This window comes from Camelina sativa, chromosome 13 (assembly GCF_030686135.1).
Source record: "Camelina sativa cultivar CO46 ecotype springtype chromosome 13, ASM3068613v1".
Taxonomy (NCBI): Eukaryota; Viridiplantae; Streptophyta; class Magnoliopsida; order Brassicales; family Brassicaceae; genus Camelina; species Camelina sativa.
In genome coordinates this window covers 7183838-7206653 of record NC_141892.1, presented here as the reverse complement: position 1 = coordinate 7206653, position 22816 = coordinate 7183838, and the positions used below count along the sequence as shown (strand labels likewise).

General features: G+C 38.4%; 4 protein-coding genes and 1 non-coding gene across 6 annotated transcripts; 1 reads left to right on the top strand and 4 right to left on the bottom strand.

Moving 5' to 3' along the window:
• Positions 1-1453: 1453 nt before the first annotated feature.
• Positions 1454-7548, bottom strand: LOC104735842 (uncharacterized). The gene is made up of 3 exons (XR_015577476.1): positions 7324-7548; positions 3518-6910; positions 1454-3153 (listed from the first exon to the last, which is right to left on the bottom strand). It is a non-coding gene; the product is annotated as an uncharacterized LOC104735842 (transcript).
• A 576-nt stretch (positions 7549-8124) lies between these two features.
• On the bottom strand, positions 8125-11785 carry LOC104735841 (uncharacterized). The gene is made up of 3 exons (XM_010455692.3): positions 10281-11785; positions 8681-9941; positions 8125-8429 (listed from the first exon to the last, which is right to left on the bottom strand). The coding sequence occupies exons 2-3, from the start codon at positions 9883-9885 to the stop codon at positions 8318-8320; spliced, it is 1317 nt and encodes a 438-aa protein (XP_010453994.1). The 5' UTR covers positions 9886-9941; positions 10281-11785; the 3' UTR covers positions 8125-8317.
• On the bottom strand, positions 11332-14408 carry LOC104735838 (disease resistance protein RRS1B-like). Of its 2 annotated transcripts, XR_015577478.1 has the most exons (4): positions 13681-14408; positions 13197-13495; positions 12357-13127; positions 11332-12276 (listed from the first exon to the last, which is right to left on the bottom strand). XR_015577478.1 is itself a non-coding variant. In XM_087480330.1 (2 exons), exons 1-2 carry the CDS (start codon positions 13413-13415, stop codon positions 12456-12458), a joined length of 891 nt encoding a protein of 296 aa, XP_087336456.1. In that variant the 3' UTR covers positions 12356-12455. The 2 variants fall into 2 exon arrangements, 1 of the variants encoding a protein (XP_087336456.1); XM_087480330.1 differs by lacking the exons at positions 11332-12276; positions 13681-14408 and having other exon boundaries at positions 12356-13127; positions 13197-13415.
• On the top strand, positions 13274-17042 carry LOC104735839 (disease resistance-like protein CSA1). The gene is made up of 4 exons (XM_019234512.2): positions 13274-14411; positions 14534-14848; positions 15022-15912; positions 15981-17042. Exons 2-4 carry the CDS (start codon positions 14582-14584, stop codon positions 16704-16706), a joined length of 1884 nt encoding a protein of 627 aa, XP_019090057.2. The 5' UTR covers positions 13274-14411; positions 14534-14581; the 3' UTR covers positions 16707-17042.
• A 3185-nt stretch (positions 17043-20227) lies between these two features.
• On the bottom strand, positions 20228-21010 carry LOC104735837 (large ribosomal subunit protein cL38). Its single transcript, XM_010455688.3, has one exon. The coding sequence runs from the start codon at positions 20951-20953 to the stop codon at positions 20612-20614; it is 342 nt and encodes a 113-aa protein (XP_010453990.1). The 5' UTR covers positions 20954-21010; the 3' UTR covers positions 20228-20611.
• Positions 21011-22816: the final 1806 nt, after the last annotated feature.

The window sequence follows — 22816 nt, the reverse complement described above, 5'->3', positions numbered from 1 at the left end:
AATTTGGCCACCATATTTTGATTCTTGACCTTTATCAACCTCATATTTTTTGTGCTTCTTCTTAAATCCTTGATGTAAACTTTGGTAACTATATATGTTTTCACGTAGTGATTATCATCAATTCTGAATTCTATATAAGCTCTTTTGTGAAACTAACAGGAATATTCTTAAGCTTTGAATATAAAATTGTCTTCAACCACTACCACAACTAATTTTGGAGTATCTTCCTCCTTTTTATATGGGAAATAGTGTAGGTCAATTTCGAGTTTAAAAGGAATTGAGCAATAAGATGTTGTTGCTGCTAACAAAACCAAAATAGTCAACAAAATTTGAAATTTTGCTATTAAAATGTCGGCGTCAGCGAAATGCTTCTACTAAACCGATTTACCAAAAAAAATAAATGCATAATGTAACATAGAATGGATAATTATAAACTATATATTAGTATATAGTGTGTTTGATGATTTGTGTAAGTGAAAACTTTAAAAAACCGGTAATCACAAGAAATAAATTTGAACAAGAATTAATTACATGGGACTTTAAGTCTGCAGGACAGTTGCATATGCTTCCTCGAGACCGAGTTGTCGGTGGATGCAGATCTAAGTATGTACACACATTAATAAAGATAATCACACAACCCATTTATTGAAACTTGAAAGTGATACTTTCACTTTTTTATTTTACTTGGTGTCCGACAGACAGAATTACTTTTTTTTTTAAAACAATCCAAACGGAAAAAGAAGAAAAAGAAATACACTTTTAAGAACTACTGAACTAAATCGTATCATATAGTATTAGTATAACGAATTATTGGATCAATAAAATATGTGTTTACCAACTTTTTTTCTGGCCAGCTTAATCGTAAATCATGTACTTTCAAATCGATAATACACGAATCACAAGATCCAAAAGTATTCTTCTTATTGCTGGCTTATAAAAACTTTATGATTTTTTTTTTTGGACAAAATAAAAACTTTATGCTTAAACTACGAAAAGGCATGCTTTTAGACATGTGCATTATTAATCAAAGCTATACACGCACACATTCTGCTGTGAATCAAAAAGTTGTTGATGATTATATATGAATATATCTAGACTCAAAAGTTTATTTACATAAAAATCTCAAACACAAGGCAATAATGCTTCCTAGTAAATAAGAGATTTACAACTGAATATGGAACCACCAAAAAAATATAGTCAAGTCAACAGCATTACCATCGCAGATAGAGTCCATTTATTTTACAATGCTCATAGAAAAACCCAAACGGTAGTACACTTCACATGTCTCAGGTTTCAATACAAAAATAATTTAGAACAAACCCCCCAACAATCAGAGGAGAAGATATTTTGAAGTCACAAACCAAAAAACCCTGAAAAACTTCAAAATAGTTTCAAGAGATACAAATCAATCAAATCAATAAATATGAAAGCTGGACAGAGGAGAAAAAGGGAAAACAGACAAACAAAAAACCAACACAAAGGAGAAAACTTGGTACACAAAAATATGATTAGCGGCTTTCTTCTTGCCCCTTTTAAAACAAGAGCACACAGTCTAATGAAAAACACAAAACCCCAGAAGTGCCCTATCATTACCATGTCACAAAGATATATTTACTTGAGTTTGAGATGTATTACCCTTCGATTGTTTAATCTGAGTCACTCGAACTAGAACTTGAGCTTGAGCTTGAGCTTGAAGAATTAGACTTACTCCTTCTCCTCCTTTCCTTTTTGCTCTGCAATGTTTTCCTCCAATTTCGCTGGAGTTTCTTTGGACTCAGGACCCTGTAAATTCGCATCTGCTTTGCTCTCAGTCTCACCTTTCGCTTCCTCGGTCACAACTTCATCACTTAGTGTTACATTACTAGGACCAGCGGCTTCTGTGGGAATCACCACTCTTTCAGAGATTACTTCCATTGACATCTCCGCTTTTGGTTCAGAAGGCTTGGAAATTTCCTCCAGGGATCGAGTTTCAACAGGCAAGACATCAGATGTGGTTATCTCTTTTGGTCTACTTTCTTCTTCTTTTTCTTCTTCTTTCTTGGGTGTGTTGTTCAAAGGAACGGTTGTATCATCAAGAGATCTTTCTTCAACCAAGGACTCTGATGGTTCGGTTTCAACTGCAAACTTGGTTTCTCCAGACCCACCATTCGATTCAGGTGACTTTATTTGCACGCCCATGCTTTCTACAACAGACTGATTTATAGCAGTATCTAGGTCTTCAGAGATTACTTCCATTGACATCTCCGCTTTTGGTTCAGAAGGCTTGGAAATTTCCTCCAGGGATCGAGTTTCAACAGGCAAGACATCAGATGTGGTTATCTCTTTTGGTCTACTTTCTTCTTCTTTTTCTTCTTCTTTCTTGGGTGTGTTGTTCAAAGGAACGGTTGTATCATCAAGAGATCTTTCTTCAACCAAGGACTCTGATGGTTCGGTTTCAACTGCAAACTTGGTTTCTCCAGACCCACCATTCGATTCAGGTGACTTTATTTGCACGCCCATGCTTTCTACAACAGACTGATTTATAGCAGTATCTAGGTCTTCCTTCGATGTAGCTTCCACAACTACTAAATTTGAATTGGTCTCTGTCGAATTTCCATAATTTTCTTGAGCCAACTGATCTTGAATGGCGCTTGGAAGAATGACATCCTCAACCTCAGATCCTTCATGGATCTGCTGGAAAGCAGAATCTATGTCTTCAACCGATCTCGCTTCAAGAATAGGCAGAGCTTCGGTCAATTCGTTGGCAGTGTCTGGTCCTACTGAAGATGGCCCAGGTTCAGAATCTGTCACAACTTCCTTAATACTAAAGTCTCCAATCGTATCAAGTTCAGATAATAATCCTTCATCAATCTCTTTGATCTCGTCTGCCTCTTCCGTGATAACTTCAGGAGGACTTTGAGGTATTGCATGCAAGTCTGGAAGCTGATCTAATCGTTCCACCACATAGTCAAGCTCCTCATAAACACCATCTCGGAAGAACTCTGCCCTTGAGCCTTCACCAACCATAGGTGTCGTGTACTCAGGAGATTCTGCTGGAGATGAGGATGCATTAGACGTCAAACAAGATAACTCCTCTGTATCTTCAGGAGCATCGTGATACTCATGGAAGGTGATGTTGCGGGAAAAGACAACACTACCTGCACGAGTTGGTACCTGCAATAACGCAGCACAGTAAGAAACAGATCTCTTGATTAACATATTGTAGAAAGAGAAAAAAAGTCCAAAAGTTTTGGAGGTATCAGCCTGTTGTTATTTTCAGTTCCAGCTACGAAACCACAAATCTAGATAACATACCATTATCCAATAAGAAGAAAGTATGTTGTTGCACATGAATCAATGAAACATGAAGTAATTGAACCCGTATTTTCCCTCTATTATTCAGTATGTTGTGAAGTTAAGTATATCACATAGACTATCTTAAACTTAGACTATAGCAGCAGAAGATAGTATATTATACTCATTCGAAAAGTGTTGTAATGATGAGCATCTATGAGAGAAAATAAGTAAGATAACTTACTTCATCTTCACCAGGTTCAAGAGATGATTGTTCTACCACAGATTTATCTGACCAGGTCAGTTCTCTATCTGACTCAGATGGAGTTGTTTCTTCAGATCCCACATTTTTGGCACTGGCATTTACAGAGTCTACTTCGATATCCATTGTTTGGTCAGGGTGAGTTTCTTCCTCTGTATCAGGAACTGATGACTGAACTGGTTCCTGTTCCAATTGCAGAACATCTTCGTCATTAAATGAATGTGTCTCAACATACTCAACTGCTCCAGAAGACAAAGTGGCATAGCTGTCTATTGGGATGTCTGCATTGAATGTTTGAAGACTGGCTTCATCTTTTTGTTTCTCGGCTAGCTCTTCCTCGTGCACTATCTCTTCAGCTACTGACCTGTTTACAGAAGTTTCAGCTATGTCATGTACCACATCAGGTGATACTTCCAGTGCTCCCACATGCTCCCTCATATCACCAGATCCTAAAGGTGAACATGTATTCTCAATTGGGAGATGTTGTTCAACCATCCCTGTAGATACTACTTCCGCTTCTGTAGGAGAAACCAAGTCCACCAAAGATCCACTAACATCTTGTGTTCTGGTATCTACAGCCTCTCTCACATCTTCATGCAGCTCTTCCAGGTCAACTTGACCAGACACAGATAAAGAATCATCCTCCTGGTGATCAGCATTCTCGTTCTTATTAAAAGGCAGAGAAGATGGATCAAGTAAGGCATCCTCAAATTCAGACCCTGAAACAGTTGAGTTATTTTGACCATCAATTCCAACCTCCGCAATGGAATGGCTTGCCTCTCCTGTAACATGTGTGATAGTCTCTCCTACTTCCCTTGTACTTGTTTCAGCCTCATCAGAAGTTGAATGAATTTCCACAGGACCTATGCTTTCAGAATTAACTTCATGTTCTCTCTCTTCATTTTCTTCTACTTCTTCCCCATTCTTTTCAGGTAGTTCTGTTTTGTAATCAGACGATACAGAAGAAAATGATGGGAATCTACTGCCTGAGGGAGGACTCGAATCGTAAACAGGTTCTTCGTGGTGGCTGTCCACCAAACCACAAAGAGCTTGAAATGCTGACTCATCAAGCGAGGGATGTGCAGTAATGAAAGATTCTTCAGCACGAGGTTCATCATGGTGATAATCATCCTCCACCCCCCTTACCTCACGGATTTCTAATTCACCAAAAGAAGGATTGGAAGAAGCACCTGATTCTTCATGAAGATCAACTTTCCGCTCCGAAATCGACTTTGCTTCATCTTCACTAATATCCGGTATCTTTTCTTCTTTCTCTGATAAAGATGAATCACTATCACTGGACTCCTCTTCATCAAGTTTTCTCTTATCAGAAGTTTCTCCTTCCATTATGTTTGATTGCTCTTGGTGTGTTTCTGCACGTCCCAGTATTATCTCAGCCACATCATGATGAAGATTCCTGCTATCAGCATGTTCATCGAAATCGGAATCTTCAGACGAGTGGCTTTTTTCTTCATCATGGTCAGAAGCTGAATGGCTTTTTTCTTCATCATGGTCAGAAGCTGAATGGCTTTTTTCTTCATCATGGTCAGAAACTGAATGGCTTTTTTCTTCATCATTGTCAGAAGCCATATTATCTTTCGGGATTTCGTTTTCTCGATCAGCATCATGTTCATCCACCTTCTTCTCGTCATCCTCCAGGACAGTGCACACAGATTCAGTATCAGGAACAGAACTTACCTTTGATTCACTTACTTCACTGAGCTGCCTTTCAAAGGGATAATAGCTCGATCCCTCATTTGCTAATCTTTCTAGAACAAAGAAGGGTCGTAGCCTATCATGCCTGGGACCTCCAAGCATCGATGGGCCCACACTGAAACTTTCATGTCTTCTGAACACTGCATCCTTTGGTTGTTGAGAAGAAAACTCTTCCTGGAAACCGTCACCCTTGAGGTCTGGCTTTTCTTCATTTGGCTCATATGGAAGATCAAATGGGTTTCTCCTCGCAAACATGATGGACGGGGCAGATCCAGGGATAGGTGGTAATCCCATATCATCGTAGGAATCATATGGAGCATCAAATGGATTCTGCCTTGCAGTTGAGATTGGCGGCATATTAAAGGGAATATCAGCACTGTCAAAATCAATAAGATTTCGCTCTGCCATCAGTCTCATGTTGTGGCGAGCCCTTCTCCTGGCAATAAGATTCTCCAACCGTTGGTTTCTTTCAAGTTCAAGACTTCCAAGATCCATAACATTTTTTTGGTCAGCCTCTGTCCATTTGATTGCTGATTTACTTTCATCGTCCTTATCTTCCTTCTTTTTCTCTTCCTCTTCTTCCTCTTCTTCTTCTTCTTCTTCATCCTCGTTCCCATCATCATTCTCGTTGTCGCCTTCTTCTCCTTGACTTTCACTGTCAACATCAGACTCCATCCCTTCATCACTACTACTCCTGTGTGGCCCCTCTGAAGATGCATCTGATCCTTCACCATCTGCGATACCACGACCTGGGGCATCTGAGTGTAAAAGCGGGTGAAGCTCGTCAAGCATCGGGATGATGTCTGTCATAGAAGCATCAGGTGAAGAGCTTTCAGCACCATCAGACTCAGAATCCAGCGAGTCATCACGGTCCGCATCATCATCCTCATCCTCCTCATGTCTCATTGGTCTCCAAGGTGAAACTGGAGATACATCCAACTGATCTTCCTTGGAATCATCTAAAGATCCGCCATTTGATCGTTCTGCACCCGAACCATGCATCCCATCATTTTCAATCAGTCTATCCTCAACTCTTTCACCCCTCTTGTCCAACTTCAAAATAAATGCTTTTTCCTCAAACCTGACCTGAGTATCCCGTTTAACCTCGTCAAGAGTCTCATCAACCAAAGGCCTGTAATCAAAGGGTCGAACATCGTCCTCAACCTCACTGAGTAAGCTTTCGCCAACTCTATCCGTATCATCATCATTCCCATCCTCAACTACTACGTCTTCCTCCTTGCTCACAAAACTCTCCACCGTAAAACTATTATCACCTCTCTCAAAAACAGTAGCATTAGCATTAGCAGCATCTCTCGATACCTCTGTTCTAAAAAGAGCAGCAGCCTCGTGGACAGTAGTAGTAGTTTCAGGTTCTTCTTTTTCGATCTCAGGAATGTTTGGCTCTCCAAAACTCAAAATCGTGCCAAGCAAAACAAAAGTACAAACCAAAACAGGAGATGCAGTCACCAACGGAGAAAACAGAAGCGGACAATATCTATGCAGGAAACACAAAAAACCAACGAATCCCAGAAGAAAGGGATGATTGCAAATCCATCTGTAGGACGTTCTGATCATAACCACAAATAATCTCCGAATCTGAACTCGGAACTCCGACCGATCACTGATCATCTCTTTTTTATTTTTTTTTCCAGGTCGTTTCTGTATAAGAATTTACGAAACAACAATTAAAAAAAAATCAGATGATGAAGTATTCAAAATTTTTAGCAGCTTTGAATCGTAATTTGAAGATTGCGAGATAAACAAACAAGATGATGAGTCCAATTCAAATCATAGTACAAAAATTTCAGATCAAATCACAACATTAGAATCGGATCTAACTCACAAGAGCTCAGAAAACGAATCATAGACAAAGAGATCGCGCAATCAGATCCAGAAATTGTAAAAAAAAACCTATATACACAGAATCTGTGATGAAGTCACTCACCGGGTGGTACGAGCAAAACAGATCACGGAGAAAATAAAAATCAAAAATACGAATTTTTTAAGTTTTTTTTTTTTTATCACTTTCGTAAGCACCTGGGGAAGCCATGAAAAAGCGGAGGAGACGTTACCTTACGGAGGAGGTTGGAATTGGAGAGAGAGAGAAGAAAATGGTTGACTATACAAAAAGATGGCGAGCGAAGAGGAAGAGGAAGAAGAAGCAGAAGCAGTGGGCTAATGTTGTTGTTTTAGTTTTCTTTACAGCAAAACAAATGACTTTGGTGGTGGGCTCTTTTTTGTATCTGTCAATTTTATGAGAGTTGGCTACTTTCGGCACCATTATGTTTTTTTTTCATATAAATTCCATTTTTATTTTGCAATTTATAACATACACTCAAGCACATAAACATATTTTATATTGTGCTTAAACTAAAAAAAAAAAAGATGTAATAAAAATACGATGTGTAAAGTAATGGTTGTGAAAGCCAGTTTGTGAATTTCACATAGTATTTTACATTACCATTTTTTTAGTTTAAGAACATATAAAATATATGTGGGTGCAAAATCAAAGATATGTATTCTAAAACTTGTTTTGGTATGTGTTTACACGAATAAAATTGTTCGTTTATATAGAAGAGAACACTGGCCAAACTCAAGAGACTCTATACCTCCATCGTCTAATATGGGCAGCCATAACACTAACCCTCCATTATGCAATGTTTTGACTTCTGAGTTAGAAGTACAAACATTACATGTGACATGTTAATTGTTATATGAGTTTAAAGATAATAATAATCTTTACGAGGTGCTCTCATTACAATTATTACTGTACTCAGAAATGTTTTATAAATCATTCCTTGGCAAATGTTAAAATTTTATCTTTGTTACGGTGTCTTCAAATTCCCATCAGACTGCTACCATGGAAACAAAAATTCGCAAGACAAGCAGACACTTAACATGATCCGATACAAAAGACCAGATGTCTTTGGCCACGAGCTTATGGTTGTCACAGAGCGATATAGAGAAACTCAGACATAACTGAGTAAGATGTTAAAGATGATTTTGACTACTACATGCAAATTCTACATCGTTTTGGAATAAACTCAACTGAATGTTGGTGCGGGTTTAAGTCTCCCAATCTTTCATCTTCTTGCTCCCCTTTGGTTTTGCAATAGGAGCATCCATGCCTGCCATTTTCTTGTTGTATTTTTCGCGTAGAGGATCATTGGAAGTCCACCTGCGCAATCATTCATTATGCAAGCAAAATGTCAAAATCTGCAGCTCATTAAACGAAAGAACATATGCAAGATTCTCCCAACATAATCTACTTCACATGCAAAAATTCAGTTCAGTTCTCAGCTTAATGTTTCTACTCAAATGCTATATATATATCAGATTTCAGAAGCCTAAATGAGAGCTATTTTAAAATCAAGAGTCTATGCCTAACCAAATGCAAAACAAGAAACGCAGAAAGCAAAAAAAACTTACGGGTTACTCCAGTCTGTTGTGTCCTCATTGACAAGGTGAGTCCATTTAGTTCTTCCACTACGACCAAAGTGCTTGACTTGCATAACTTTGGGGAGAATCGACTTGTCCAACCTATCTTCTCCAGTTGGAGCAGAGAAGTCGCGCTGAAATATACCATCAGTCCCAGCAGAACCTGCCTCATCATCAGGATCTGCCTGGAAGAAGGCACCCTTGTGGTAGTATTTTTGCATAAAGTTCCACTTCTTTTTAGGTTGAGCTGATGAAGGTTTCGGATTCTTCCTCTCCCATTCTCTCCTCTCTTGCTCTGTCATATTCCTCAACTTCTCTATTTCTTCCCTCTCTCTCAGCATAGCTTCCCTTGCATCTCTTTCTCTCTTGATCCTACCGATCTCTCTTGTCTTCCAGACTTCATACTCCTCAGCTTCATTGAGTTCGTCATCAGTTTCCACATCTCCAATGTTTGCTTCTTCCAACAGCATGTTCTTCCGTATCTCTTCATCTTTCCTAACTTCCTCAACCACTATTTGCTTTGTCTCTACTTTCCTCATCTCCAGTTTTCTCTTAGCTAATTCCTCGAGAGCTTCTTCTTCAGCCTCAAGTCTCTCACGCTCTGCTATGGTATCTCTCTCAGCTTTTGGTACAAAAACAGGCTTGATCATGGCAATACCAGGCATGTCATCCTCTGAATCAGTCTCGTACTCAGACTCCTCCTCATCCTCTTCTTCCTCTTGTATCTCATCTTCTTCTTCTAAAGGAAGTAGAGCAGCCTCCTCTTCAGCTCTTTTAAGATTCTTCTCTCTAATTCTTCTTCTTCTTTCTTCCAAGGCATCTTCATCATCATCATCATCATCGTCTCTATCCTCTTGATTCCTTTCTTCTTCTTCTTCCGTAGATACAACCTCAGCTTTTCTAATTCGCCTATGATCAGCTCTAACTTCGTCACGGTCTTCAACTCTGGTCTGAGCTAAACGACGCAGCCTTGGATCATCCTTCCTAGAAACCCCTAAATCATCATTCTTTGGAAAAGCTCTATCCAGAACAGAAACTGTCTGCATCCTAACATCGTCATCATCTTCGGCCTCCTCAGCCCACTCCGGAGCTTTTCCAGGCCAATACCTTCTCACTCTAGTCTGTCCAATACCACCTCGTAGTTTCTCCCTAACAGCAATTGCAGCATCACTACTTACCCCGGCCGTGACAGACATATTTTGCACTTGCGAGTAACCCCAAACTGAATTTATATATATAAAGCTATCTGTTTCTGCAGCATAAAAATAATACAAAGGATTTAGATTCAAGATTTTTGCATCATTAGTAATTTCCCCAAATCGAAGATTGCAGATTTTTTTTTACGAAATAAAAGGCAAAAAAGGGGATCGAACTCTATAAAATGTGGAGTAATTTGTCAAAAAGCTTCGATCGGCGGAGTTAGAAAAGTAAATCAGCACACAAATTAACAAACGAAGACGACAGAGTATACATATCAGAAGCGGATAAAACCTAAATAAAAACGCGAAGCTCGATGGTTCGGGAAGAGAGAACAAGGAAACAAAATAAAGCAAATCCAGAAGAAATTGACGACAAAAATAAACGAACTTACAATATGAAGAACAGAGGATTCCAATTCCAAGAAACTGTGCGGAGGAAACCCTAAGAAATCGTGGCGTGACGGAGGAGAAGGAGAGACACGGTGGAGAAGGGGAGGTCTTGAAACCGGAAACACTAACACTTGCAACGCCGAAACTCATAAAATAATAATACTCCAAGAAACTTAAGTGGGCTTTTAATATTTTTGTTTACATTGGGCCTTTAGTTTAACATTTGGATCTTAAATTGTTATTTATAGTAGTGCTTTTTTGGTTAATAAGAAAATACTGTCGACAGTATGGTCTCTGAGAATGGGAAGAAATATTGACATCGAAAAAGATAATTGTAAGGCTAGGAGCAGGGTATTGTGGAGAAATTTCAACATGGATAATTTTCCTAAGGGGAGGATATATTAAGAAACGTATCAAACATATGATGAGATAAGTCATATTGCATGAGACTAATTTGGGAAGATCTAGACAAGAAACAGCACCTGTTCTGAAGAAAAAAGTGACCGTGGAAATGAATGAAAATCTCTCAAGGCAGAGTAACATCCCGCCAGATAAGTGACCTGGTCCTGGTGGTCTATCTACCATCATCATTGGGATAGTACAGGCTCCCCAGTTTGAACTTCCGTACAAAATTTCTTCAAAACATGTGATTTCAGGTGTTTCCCTCGCATGTCTCATTAAGTCATACCAAAGACAGATAATTCGCAAAAAATAAAATAAGAAAAAACAAAACAAAACATACGATACATGCCAATCATTTTTTCCAACCGTTTCCTACAAGATAATATCAACCTAGACTCCATTATTTATGGTCGACTCATGAGAATAGACCCCTTCATGACTTACTTCATACTTTTAAAACATAGATCCAGCACGATGGCTATTTGTTGATTTCCCAACTGATGAAACAGAAGCATTACCATTCCATTTCGTCTTTTATCAATGCGAAAACAGGAGAAAACAAAATTCAAGAAAAACTAATCATACATGTTATTATTTATCACATTTCTGATCCAGATGCCGGAAGCTACGTAAGCAATGAAGTTAAAATAGTGCAGTTGAAACAGTTCAAATATTATTATCAGTGTAAAAATCATATACAATTGTAGAACAGTGAGTAGGATACATCTATTTCAACATGTTATAACAAACATTTTTGCTTCCCTTTTTCAGACACGATACAAGCGTCCAAGAAAGATAAGTTCAAATAAGAAGCTTATAAATTGATGATATATATATAAGCAAAATCCAACGAAAGTTACCCTTTACTGTCGATTAAATGATTGCCATCAGATCTTCTCGATCTTTTTTGTTGTCTCTTTTAATTTTCCTCACCCGCGGAAGACAACCTACCCACCCCGGAAACACGGCACGCTTAGATTTTACCTTGCTAGCCACAGTAGAAAGCTTAGGTAGCTTGCTGGATGGAGGAAAACTGATCTTTGCCTCTGGCTCTTTCGGAATATGAGGAGGAACCTCCTCAATATCCACACTTGCCCTTGAAACCGCACTAAAAGTTGTATCAAATTTTGAATTCATAATTACCTCGACACCACAGTCTGTCACCACGCAATTAACACCTAAAGGCTTGTTGTCCCCACTTACTGTCTGAAATTCGAATTTGAATTCATCAGCTGACATATTTTGACCCATTCTTTCACCAGCACATGGATGTATTTCGGCATCATAGAGGACAAAAATGTGCTCCCTTTCAACTGTTGGAGCTTCTGCCGGATTCCAACACTTGAAAACTTTCTCTATTTTATCTAAGTGGCCTTCCTTGGTCTCCCATGTGCATATGCACCTAATGCCCAAACCCACGTCATTGTGGCAATCATCCCTAAATGATACTATAACTGACATAGCAAAACCTGAGAGAGCCTTTCGCGTGAAAGGAGCAAGCTCTACCACAGCAAATGCACTAGCTTGCCAATCAAAGGACCCTGGATACACGTCTGCAGGAAAACATATGTTGAATGCAGGTGCTTTAATGTGTTCCTGTTTCAACAAGACCATGTCCAATCAGATAATCAATACCTGGGAGTATATCCACATGTGGCAAGAAATGAGAGATATACCTGATTTTGTTCTTTGACTAACTTAATTACTCTAGTCAGGCCTTTCGCTAGAAATTCAATGGATGTTTCTAAAGACAAACGAAAACAATTACTGAATGTCTAGTGTCGAGGAAGCTGCTCAAAGAGCAACCAAACTGACTTCAGAAGGTAACAATCATGAGCATTCAAGAACTCTAGACTTTCCGGAAAATATGGCAATTCTCGTATGCTTGTTCCAGCAAGATATAGCTCTTTCATGTTTCTTGGGAAACACTTAATTTCCTCAAGGTGTAAGCAGCCAGACAGATCAAGAACTTGGAGAGATTCTAAATTATACATGTCAGGCAAACTTCGCAGATGAAAACAATCTTTTATATTCAAGCGGACTAGCTTGCGAAAACCTTGATCATATGGGCTAACTTTAATCAATTTTTTTGCCTTTTCCAAATCGACATGCTCAAGACCCGGGAAGTTTTTCATATGATTCATAAGCTCTTTGCAGTTTGGTCGAGAGGAGCCGGCCACAATGGATATTGGTATCTCTTCTATGCTAGTTCCCTGGAGATTTAATTCCTCGATATGTGGTGGAAGCCCTGGGACAGTTTTAATACTTCTGCAACCTGTGAGATTTAAAACTCGGAGATGCTGTGATTTCGTCATGGCTGGAAAACTCTCCAACCTTGTACAACCTTGGAGATCAATCAGCTCGATACTTTGAGCTTCAAAAGGTATATCAAATTCAACTAGCTGCTGGGAATGACAAAGCCTGATCCTCTTCAACATCTCGAGGTTCTGAACAAAAACCAAAATTAGTAACAGCTGTAATGCATTATGTGGGTGAAAGATGGATATATTGCCTACCTTGGTTCTTGCCCTGAGTTTTTTAAGCTGACTATAAGGCATATTAAGTTCGACAAGTTCATGGAGGTCAAAACCTTGAGGCAAGTATTCGAAAGGATAATTCTCCCAGTGGAGGAGCCTTAGCTCACAAGGCAGAGAATTGAGGCCCTTGGGAAAGTTGAGCCGTGGAGCATTTTCGGAGTAGGAGTTGTATACCTTTAGGAATCTTAGACTGACCATCTTCTTGAAGGCATCAGGGTTGACATCAAATATCAAGCTTGATGTGTCCAGAGATATATCCCTTCGATGTCTCCAGCAACCTGCAAGGACAAGGGAAGCCGATAGATCAAGAAGTTTGGCTTATTTTCAAAGCCTGAGATTTGTAAAAGTCCCCCGCGTTCAATCATTTTTGAGTTCAATTCTATGGTGTTGTAAATATATTCTCATCCTCGCATCGCATCCAGATCCAATCCAAGGTTGAAACTTGAAAGTAGTATTAAATTACCTTGATTGGTTCCCTGCGGAATATCCAGTTTCCAGCAGCATTATCATCCACTCCTGATCGATAACCGATGGATCAACACCGTAGAACACAGGAGTCACCTTGTGGCCGTTGTTCCTTCGAAGCTCAAGAACCTTGGCGAAATTATCAACCCAAGTAAGGGAGAAGGCGTTGCTCTCGGAGAAAACTACCACCGAAAGCGTAGCTCCCTGATTCCGATAATCGAGATCTGTATCCGCAAACACAGAGATAGAGATACCTTCGCGGCGTAAAGCGGCGGAGAGGTGGCTGACGAAAGAGTACCGTGCTGTCTCCTCGCAGATGATGTTGACGCTGGAATTCAAAATTGGATTCTTTGATTCAGCACCATAAAGGTCGACCAAGAAGCTCTAGAAAGATGCGAGCACAAAGCTCTAATGAGATGCTTCAAAGTGTTTGGAAAGAGAGCTTTGATGGTCTTAGTCAGCAACAAAAAGATACACTTCTTGACATAGCTTGCTTCAGGTCGCTGGACAAGAATTATGTAGCAAGTTTATTAGATTCACATGATCCAAATTCCACTGACGCTAGGATTGAAATTCAGAAACTAATGAACAAGTTTCTGATTACTATATCTGCCGGCAAAATAGAAAAGGGCGACGAAGGTTGGTAGGGAAGCCACTGCACCGGATGGAAAAGGGCGACGAAGGTTGTGGGACTATCATACGATAATTGATGTGTTAGAGAACAATAAGGTAATATTAACTTCTTGAATTTATTATATTACCTTCAAGTTGTTCTGAGTAAGGTAATTGTTTTGGTTTTTTTATTGGTGTTATTAGCTCATGTCTTGTTTGTCACTGATTAATGATTATAGGGAGTTTCAAGTGTCAGATCTATCTTCCTTGACTTGGCTGATCTTAACATGAAGAAGAGCTTACACAGTCAAGCATTTGTCTTGATGCGCAATATGCGGTACCTCAAAATCTACAACACCTATTGTCTTCAAGAATGTGATCGTCACATTATGTTAAACTTCCCGGATGGGCTCGAGCTCCCATTAGATGAGTTGCGATGTCTCCATTGGCTGAAATTCCCATTGCAAGAACTTCCACCAGATTTTAACCCCAAAAATCTTGTGGACCTTAAGCTTCATTACAGCGAGATTGAACGAGTTTGGGACGGTAACAAGGTACGTAATTAGTTGACTCTTTTTCACTTCTCTTAGAATTGAATTTTTGTTGTACTGCACTTTTAGTCAGTTGATTCTTTTTCTTTGGTCCAACGTAGTTAGCTGGTTAAGTTGTGGCTAGAGTCATCTTGTGTACTGTTAACGGGTGGCTGACTCTCTTTCATTCACAACAGGATGTATCTAAACTTAAATGGATCGACTTCAACCATTCAAGAAAGTTGAGTACCTTGTCAGGATTAGCGGAGGCTCGAAATCTTCAAGAGTTGAACCTTGAAGGCTGCATAGCGTTGGACACATTGCCCCAGGATATGGAAAATATGAAGTGTCTTGTTTTCTTGAACCTCAGAGGCTGCACAAGTCTTAAGCATCTTCCAGAGATTAACTTAATATCTCTGGAAACTCTCATCCTCAGCGACTGTTCAAAATTTAAGGTATTTAAGGTGCTTTCAGGAAAACTAGAAGCAATATACTTGGATGGCACTGCGATAAAGGAACTTCCTTCAGACATTCGGAATCTCCAAAGACTTGCAGTATTAAACATGAAAGGCTGCAAGAAACTGAAAAAGCTTCCTGACAGTCTCGGTGAACTTAAAGCTCTTCAAGAACTGATACTCTCTGGCTGTTCAAAGCTCAAAAGTTTTCCAGAAGTTGGGGAAAACATGAACCGTCTAGAGATTTTACTTCTAGATGAAACTGCTATCAAAGAGATGCCAAATATATTCTCACTGAGGCGCTTATGCTTAAGCAGAAACGAAAAGATTTGTTGCCTACCAGAGAACCTCAGCCGATTTTTTGGACTAAAATGGCTTGATATGAAGAACTGTAGAAGCCTTACATATCTTCCTAAGCTTCCACCAAACCTGCAGTGCTTAGATGCACATGGATGTAGCTCACTGAAAAGTATTGCACAACCACTTGCACATGTTATGGCGACAGAGCATATTCATTCGACTTTCATTTTCACAAACTGCGTCAAATTGGAACAAGCTGCAAAGGAGGAAATTTCATCCTATGCTCAAAGGAAATGTCAGCTACTACCAAGTGCACTTAAACTCGGCAATAAGGTATTTTTCTCTCTCTCTATCTTTCGGAAACCCAGATTTACTGACGTGTCTCCTCTACAATTTCGCAGGAACTTGTTCCTGAGATTTTGTTCAGCACTTGCTTTCCTGGAGGTGAAATAACTTCATGGTTTAATCACGAAGCAATTGGATGTAAGATAAACTTTGAATCGCCCCAACATTGGAAGTACAATAAGCTCTCTGGGATAGCCTTTTGTGCTGTTGTCTCATTCCAAAACTGCCAAGATCAAAGCAGAACAGAACGAGAGCAAACCAACAACTTGTCAGCGAAATTCACTTGTAAATCCATAATTGGAGATAAGCCTTGCACCGAAACGACTTGGAAAGTTGGACGCTGGACTGAACAGGGAAAGAAAACAGAGACGATTGAGTCAGATCATCTCTTCATTGGCTACACCAACTGCTTTCACCTCAGAAAACATATTGAAGACCAGCACCCCAATCAATGTTCTCCGATTGTGGCATTCCTTGAGTTTAGTGTGACCAACATCAACACTAGTGGGGAAGCAAGGTTTGAGGTGTTGAAATCTGGTTTCAGTTTTGTGTTTGAACCTGATGAGAACAAAAATATATTCCGGGATGCAAACTCTGATGCAAGTCCAAGGGATGACGATATCTCATGTGAAGCAACAATCATCAACGAAACTCCAAGAACTAATGGTTTTCTCATGGGTCAAGCCAATGGTGTGATGAATCACCAAATGGCGAATGGCAAACCAAGTGAAGCTCATTCTTACACCAGACTTCAGCAGGGAATAACAAATATTCAACATTGATCAAAATGTTGTTCAGCTCCAAGAAGGAATATCTCCATAGAGGAATATTGATCTTATTGTATCTCCATTTTGAATTTCTCTCTCTCTCAACTGCTGTCCAGCTTGGTCCTGACCTTTCGCCACCTAGCCATCACACCAGCGTCACAGCGTGCTTATTAAATTCAACGTCCATCGAGTGCCAAAGTCACAGAATGGGCATGTCACCCACATACTCCTGCCAAATGCAAAAATAACTGATTTCCTTATTGCCGCTGGATTGGACTGATACAAAGGCAGACCACGATAGGAATAAGAATCAGAACAATTAGCCATAAGTGAATAAGACATTTCTAACAATGACACCACCAGAAGAGAAAAACTGACCCTGTTTATGCCACATACTTAAACAAGTCACTTGACTTAAACTCTACAATAGACTTATAACCAAATGTTGCACCAACGGGGATGAGCACTTTTCATTTTCACCTTAGAACAACCTAAGGAAAAATCAAATTTCAAATGGAGACAATAATTAATGTGGGACTGACAATAATTTCAAATGGAGACATTTCAAAAAGCTTGGATCGACGGAGTTAGCAAAACTAAATCAGCACACAAATTAACAAACGAAGACGACAGAGTATACATATCAGAAGCGGATATATAAAACCCAAAACTCGATGATTCTGAAAGAGAGAGAACAAGGATATATAATTTAACCAAATCCAGAAAAAAAAAAAAAAAAAAAAAATTGACGACAATATAAACGAACTTACAGTCTGGAGAATGAGGGGATTGCAATTCGGAGAAACAATGTGGCGGGGTCGGAGGAGAAGAAGAAGAGGGTTGAGAGAGAGGGTCGTGAAGCCGGAACGTTTAAACACACACACAGCACAGCAGCTCACAGGGAAACAACAAAAATCTCGAAAACTAAACATTAGTCTCTAGTGGGCTTTTATGGGCCTTTAAAATATTTGGTTTATTCCGCCTTTCAATTTAAACGTCGAGCTACTGAGGAATCTTAATTTATTTATTAGTGGTCGAATGTGTCAATTTGATTTTGAAGGTTCGACCTCTAGACCTACACAAGACAATGATTAGTTGACGAAAATGAGCATATAAAAGAAATTGATGGCCTGATGTCGAAAATGAGCATATAATAGTTTAACTCCTACCTCATGACTTTACTCTTTCTTTAACTTGAACTCTTAGCCTCAATGCTAGTTGAGTCACCACCTTTATTGGTCTCAGTAGGCTCGGGATGGCTCACACCGTACGTAGAACTGTAGAAGAAGAGTAGAAGACACTCCAAGGCAGATCTACATTGATATAGGGTGGCGCATGTGTCCCACACTAAGTTAAAAGATTTTTGACCATTAACAATTATAGTTTCTTAGCTTAGAGTAGGCGATGACAATTAGTGGGCCACAATCCCAAAATAATTTAGGCTAACAAATTAACAAAAAACAAAAAAAAGAAACAAAAATAGGTGACACTGAGCTTCAAACTCATTACCTCAGCATCAATATTTACACATTTTACCAACTGAGCTAAAGGAAATTTTGAAAAATATAGGGACGAAACTTATCCCATAAACAGCCGCAAGCACATGTTTGGCTTGCTTGGCCTCAAGACTGTCTCTAGGCTTTAGTCTACTGTCTGTCCCATGCTAATCTACCCCATGCTAGTCTCCTAGCTCATTTGACATAGGCACGTCCTATGTCTTTGTTAGTGTCTTTCCAACATGTTTTTATTTTATTTTTTTATTATGATTGACAGATTGAGTATATTATTTTCTACTTCTGATAATTTAACTCTTGATAAATTTTAAAAGCATCATTTTAATAGTAAAGATTACATTTGAATTAAAAAAAAATGTCGGTCCAGTTAGTAACTTAGTAAACATATATTATCTATTTTGTAATTCATTTCATATTTTAGAGTTAAAATTAATCTAATATTATTTAGATATGTGAATTCAAATAATAATTCAAATAATAGTTTCTAGGGGTGTTGTCTGACTCTTTATAGTATAACCAATTGATTCTTTTTCTTTTCATTTTCCCAGGATGCATCAAAACTAAAATGGATTAATTTGAATCACTCAAAGAAGTTGAACACTTTGGCGGGGTTAGGAAAGGCTCGAAATCTTCAAGAATTAAATCTTGAAGGTTGCACGGCATTGAGAGAGTTGCATGTGGATATGGAAAACATGAAGTGTCTTGTTTCTTTGAACCTGAGAAGATGCACAAGCCTAGAGTCTCTTTCAAAGATTAAATTGATCTCTTTGAAAACACTTATCCTCAGTGACTGCTCAAAATGAAAAACCTTTCAGGTCATTTCAGATAAGCTAGAAGCTCTATACTTGGATGGCACTGCAATAAAGGAACATCCTTGTGACATTCGGATCCTTCAAAGACTTGTTTTGTTGAACATGAAAGGCTGCAAGAAGCTGAAAAGGCTCCCTGAAAGTCTTGGTGAGCTGAAAGCTCTTGAAGAACTTGTACTTTTTGGTTGTATAAAGCTCGAAGAATTTCCTAAAAGTGGGGAAAACTTAAGCCGTTTGGAGATTTTGCTTTTGGATGAGACATCCATTGAAGAGATACCAGAAATAGTCTCAGTGCGGCATCTGTGTTTAAGCATGAATAAAAAGATCAGCTGCCTTCCGTATCTAATCAAGAAATTTTCTCAACTTCAGTGGCTTGATTTGAAGTATTGTAAGACTCTTACACATGTTCCTCAGCTTCCACCAAATCTTCAGTGTTTAGATGTACGTGGCTGTAGCTTACTGAAAACAGTTGCAAACCCACTGGTATGTTCTATTATTAATTCCACGTTCATTTTCACTTACTGCAATAAATTGGAACAAGATGCAAAGGGCCAGTGGCAGACCACCACCTACATTGAAAGTTCTGGTAACGTACATCCCAGATGAATCATATTCTTCCCAGACATCTGGTATTGACTCCACTCGTTTGTGTTAAATTCATCAACTTCAAGCCATAAAAAGACCTTGCTGAGTTCCTCTGTTTTCACACTATTTTATTCATTGGAACTCCTCTGTATTGGTATCTTAATTGTGCAGTTATCTCTCTGTTCTCATCTTAGATGATTTGGCTTGGGATTTAGGGTGTTACAGAATGGTTTAGGATTTAATAAAATTTCATGGTATATGGTTTCGATACATGCCAGATGAAAGAAAAATCGAACCCCATACAAAGACAATTATCAACACATACCTGAGTTCATTCCTAACAATGTTTTTGCTGAAATTCTTCAACAGACACACTTTAGATCACTTAGCTTAAAACTCTACAATAGAGTGTTAAGACCAAATGTCGCATTAAGGAGCTGAGCATCTCTGCCGTTTCACCTTAATACAATGCAATGGATAATTCAAATTCTCACTACTGAGGCACTATACTAGTATATACTATATACTCTTTAGAAGTTAGATTCCCCATTGCTATGCCAGCAAACAGAGCATTTGACTACGACTCTAACATCAACCGCCCCATAAACCTCTGAGCTTTCCGTTTTCATATCAAAACATCAAGTAGCAGACAATAAAACTCTTCACATCAATCGGACCAAACAAAAAAAATGGGCAAGCCTTATTATGCATAATTGCATATAAAGAATAGCAACATCATAGATCACCAAGAAGAGAGCTACATTCCCACAATCGATAAACTATAAATCTAAAATTTTTAAAGATAAAGCTGGGACATTTAAACCCAAAAACAGAGGAAAAAAAGGTTGAAGCTTTTTTATAAACTGCAAACTTGGTCCATTCATTAATCAATCAAACACATAAAGCCAACACAAACATCAAAAAACTGAAAACACATTAACAGAAACAAACAACAGCAAAAGCTGTCAAACTAGATTACAACCATCCCAGCAGCAGATAAACTCATACCCAACTAGGCAGCGTCTGGAACTAAGTCTCCTGCAGGAGAAGCAGCAGCAGCGGCGGCACCACCGTCATCAGAAGCAAGAGTGAACGGAGTCCACTCCGCCGGGAGAGGAGGAAGAGGAGCATAAACAGTAGGCTTTCTCTTAACGTCCCAAGGCTGAGTCTTCTTCGGCCTTGACTTCCTGTGATGCGCAGTCGATTTCTTCTGCGGCCTCGACGAACACTCAATCACCATCCCTAATCCTCCTCCTACTCCATTCCCCAATTTCGGAACTTGGAATTGGCGGAGAACCGGAGAAGCAGCAGCGACGGTGACGATTCCGGTGCCAAAGATCGCTGACACAGACATTGTTTCCTTATCTTTTTGTGTAAGTGAGAGAAGAAGTGAGTATGAGCCTCTTCCTTTGGATTAGAAGAGAACATATCTTGTTTGCATTCAAAGTTTAGTGGGCTTTTCTAATATTGGGCTTTTAAGTATCTATTAGGCCTTTTAAGAATATATAGCCCATAGTTTCAACGGTTTTTAATTAATTTTCTACTTTCAAGCCTACAATTATATAAGAGTAAATGTTGAGATGGCGCTATGTTCGCACTATATACGGAGAAGAAATTATTTCATCAAGTGTAATGCTTGAAACTTGGAAGTGTAAAAATGGCTTATGTTGTTAATAAACTGAATTTTAAAAACATACTACGAGTACGATCAGTGGCAGAGCTAGTGAAGGAAGAGGGGTGTCAACTAACTTCCATAAAATTTATAAAATTTTCTAATTTAGGCTTGTATATATATTATATATATAATGGCAAATTTGGTTTGTTTTTAGTGAATTGACATCCATGTCTCAGGTTTTACTACTTTTTGACCCCCTTTTTTTGTCTAATTTTTTTTTTAAATTATATAATCTCTTTAAGTTTTTAATAAAAACTTCCATAATTTTACATATTATTAATATGTGACCCTCATAATCTATTATTCTGGCATTGTCACTGAGTATTATGTTAAAGATCTACGCAATAGATGTACAAACAAAAAATTCGAAAATTCGATTATACGAGAAACTACTACATCTCAAGTCTCTCTGTTGTACCCATGGACCCTAAAACTAATGAAAAAGAATAACAAATTATACTGTCTTTTTAAAAATATACGATCTTTTAGAGATTTTGTTTCATTTCATTTCATATAATATTTTATTGTTTCTATGCAAATTATAATTTATAAATGTATTTGATACTTTGGGGCTATTTTGCAAATTTTATGCTAAGTAACATCATTATTCTATGTTAGGTAGATTGAAGAAATCCAGAAATAATGAATGAGTTCTTAAAACAAGATCTTGCAAAGTTAGAAATAATTATCTTGGACTGGTTAATTTTGTGGCCATGCCAAATTCTAGTTTGAGTTTATACTAATTTTGTATTACCGTATAATATATAGCGAATATTAGTATATTACACTAGATGAAGTGACATTGTAGCTAGTACAATCATTTGGTTTTAGGTGGCTATTTAGGGTTTTACAATCTGCCAAAGCGATCAAATAATAAATATATTTTGTCCAAAACCTGTCCAGTCGTTATGGTTATGTATTAATTCAATAACAAGCCTAAATTAGGCTTTAAACTAGCTACTATCACCAACCTAACCAATTTCGCATTCTCCACCTCTAATCCCTATATTATCATTATAACACAATTAACAGCTGAAATTGCGATTACCATGAAAATTACTCTCTTCTTTACGTAGACTCAACAAACATTTGCTAAAATTATGGCCAAAAGCTTGAGATTTGATTTCTTCTACGTGACTAGCATTATCCAATACATTCACAAAATCCACGTGCATCCGATTATCACCCCTTATTTTGTTGTCGGCGAATAATTCTTGGTTTCTTTACTTACAATATATAACAGTACTACATATCTCTACATATCAACAGCTCAACCACTCGATTACTAGTACGAATAGATTATATATGTTGGTTAGATCAAATTAGGCAACACAAAAACCTATGGTGCCCATTGCATTATATAAGTTTCACAAACCTTATCCTTATCTTGGTACCGTTGAAATTATAACCGCGAGATAAACTTATCCAAATGTTTGTTTTTCTAAACCCACTTATCATTTATCAGTACATTTCAATCATTTTAAACGAAGTCATTAGCCGTAGACAGTTTAATAGTTTTATACGCAAATATAAAAAGATATG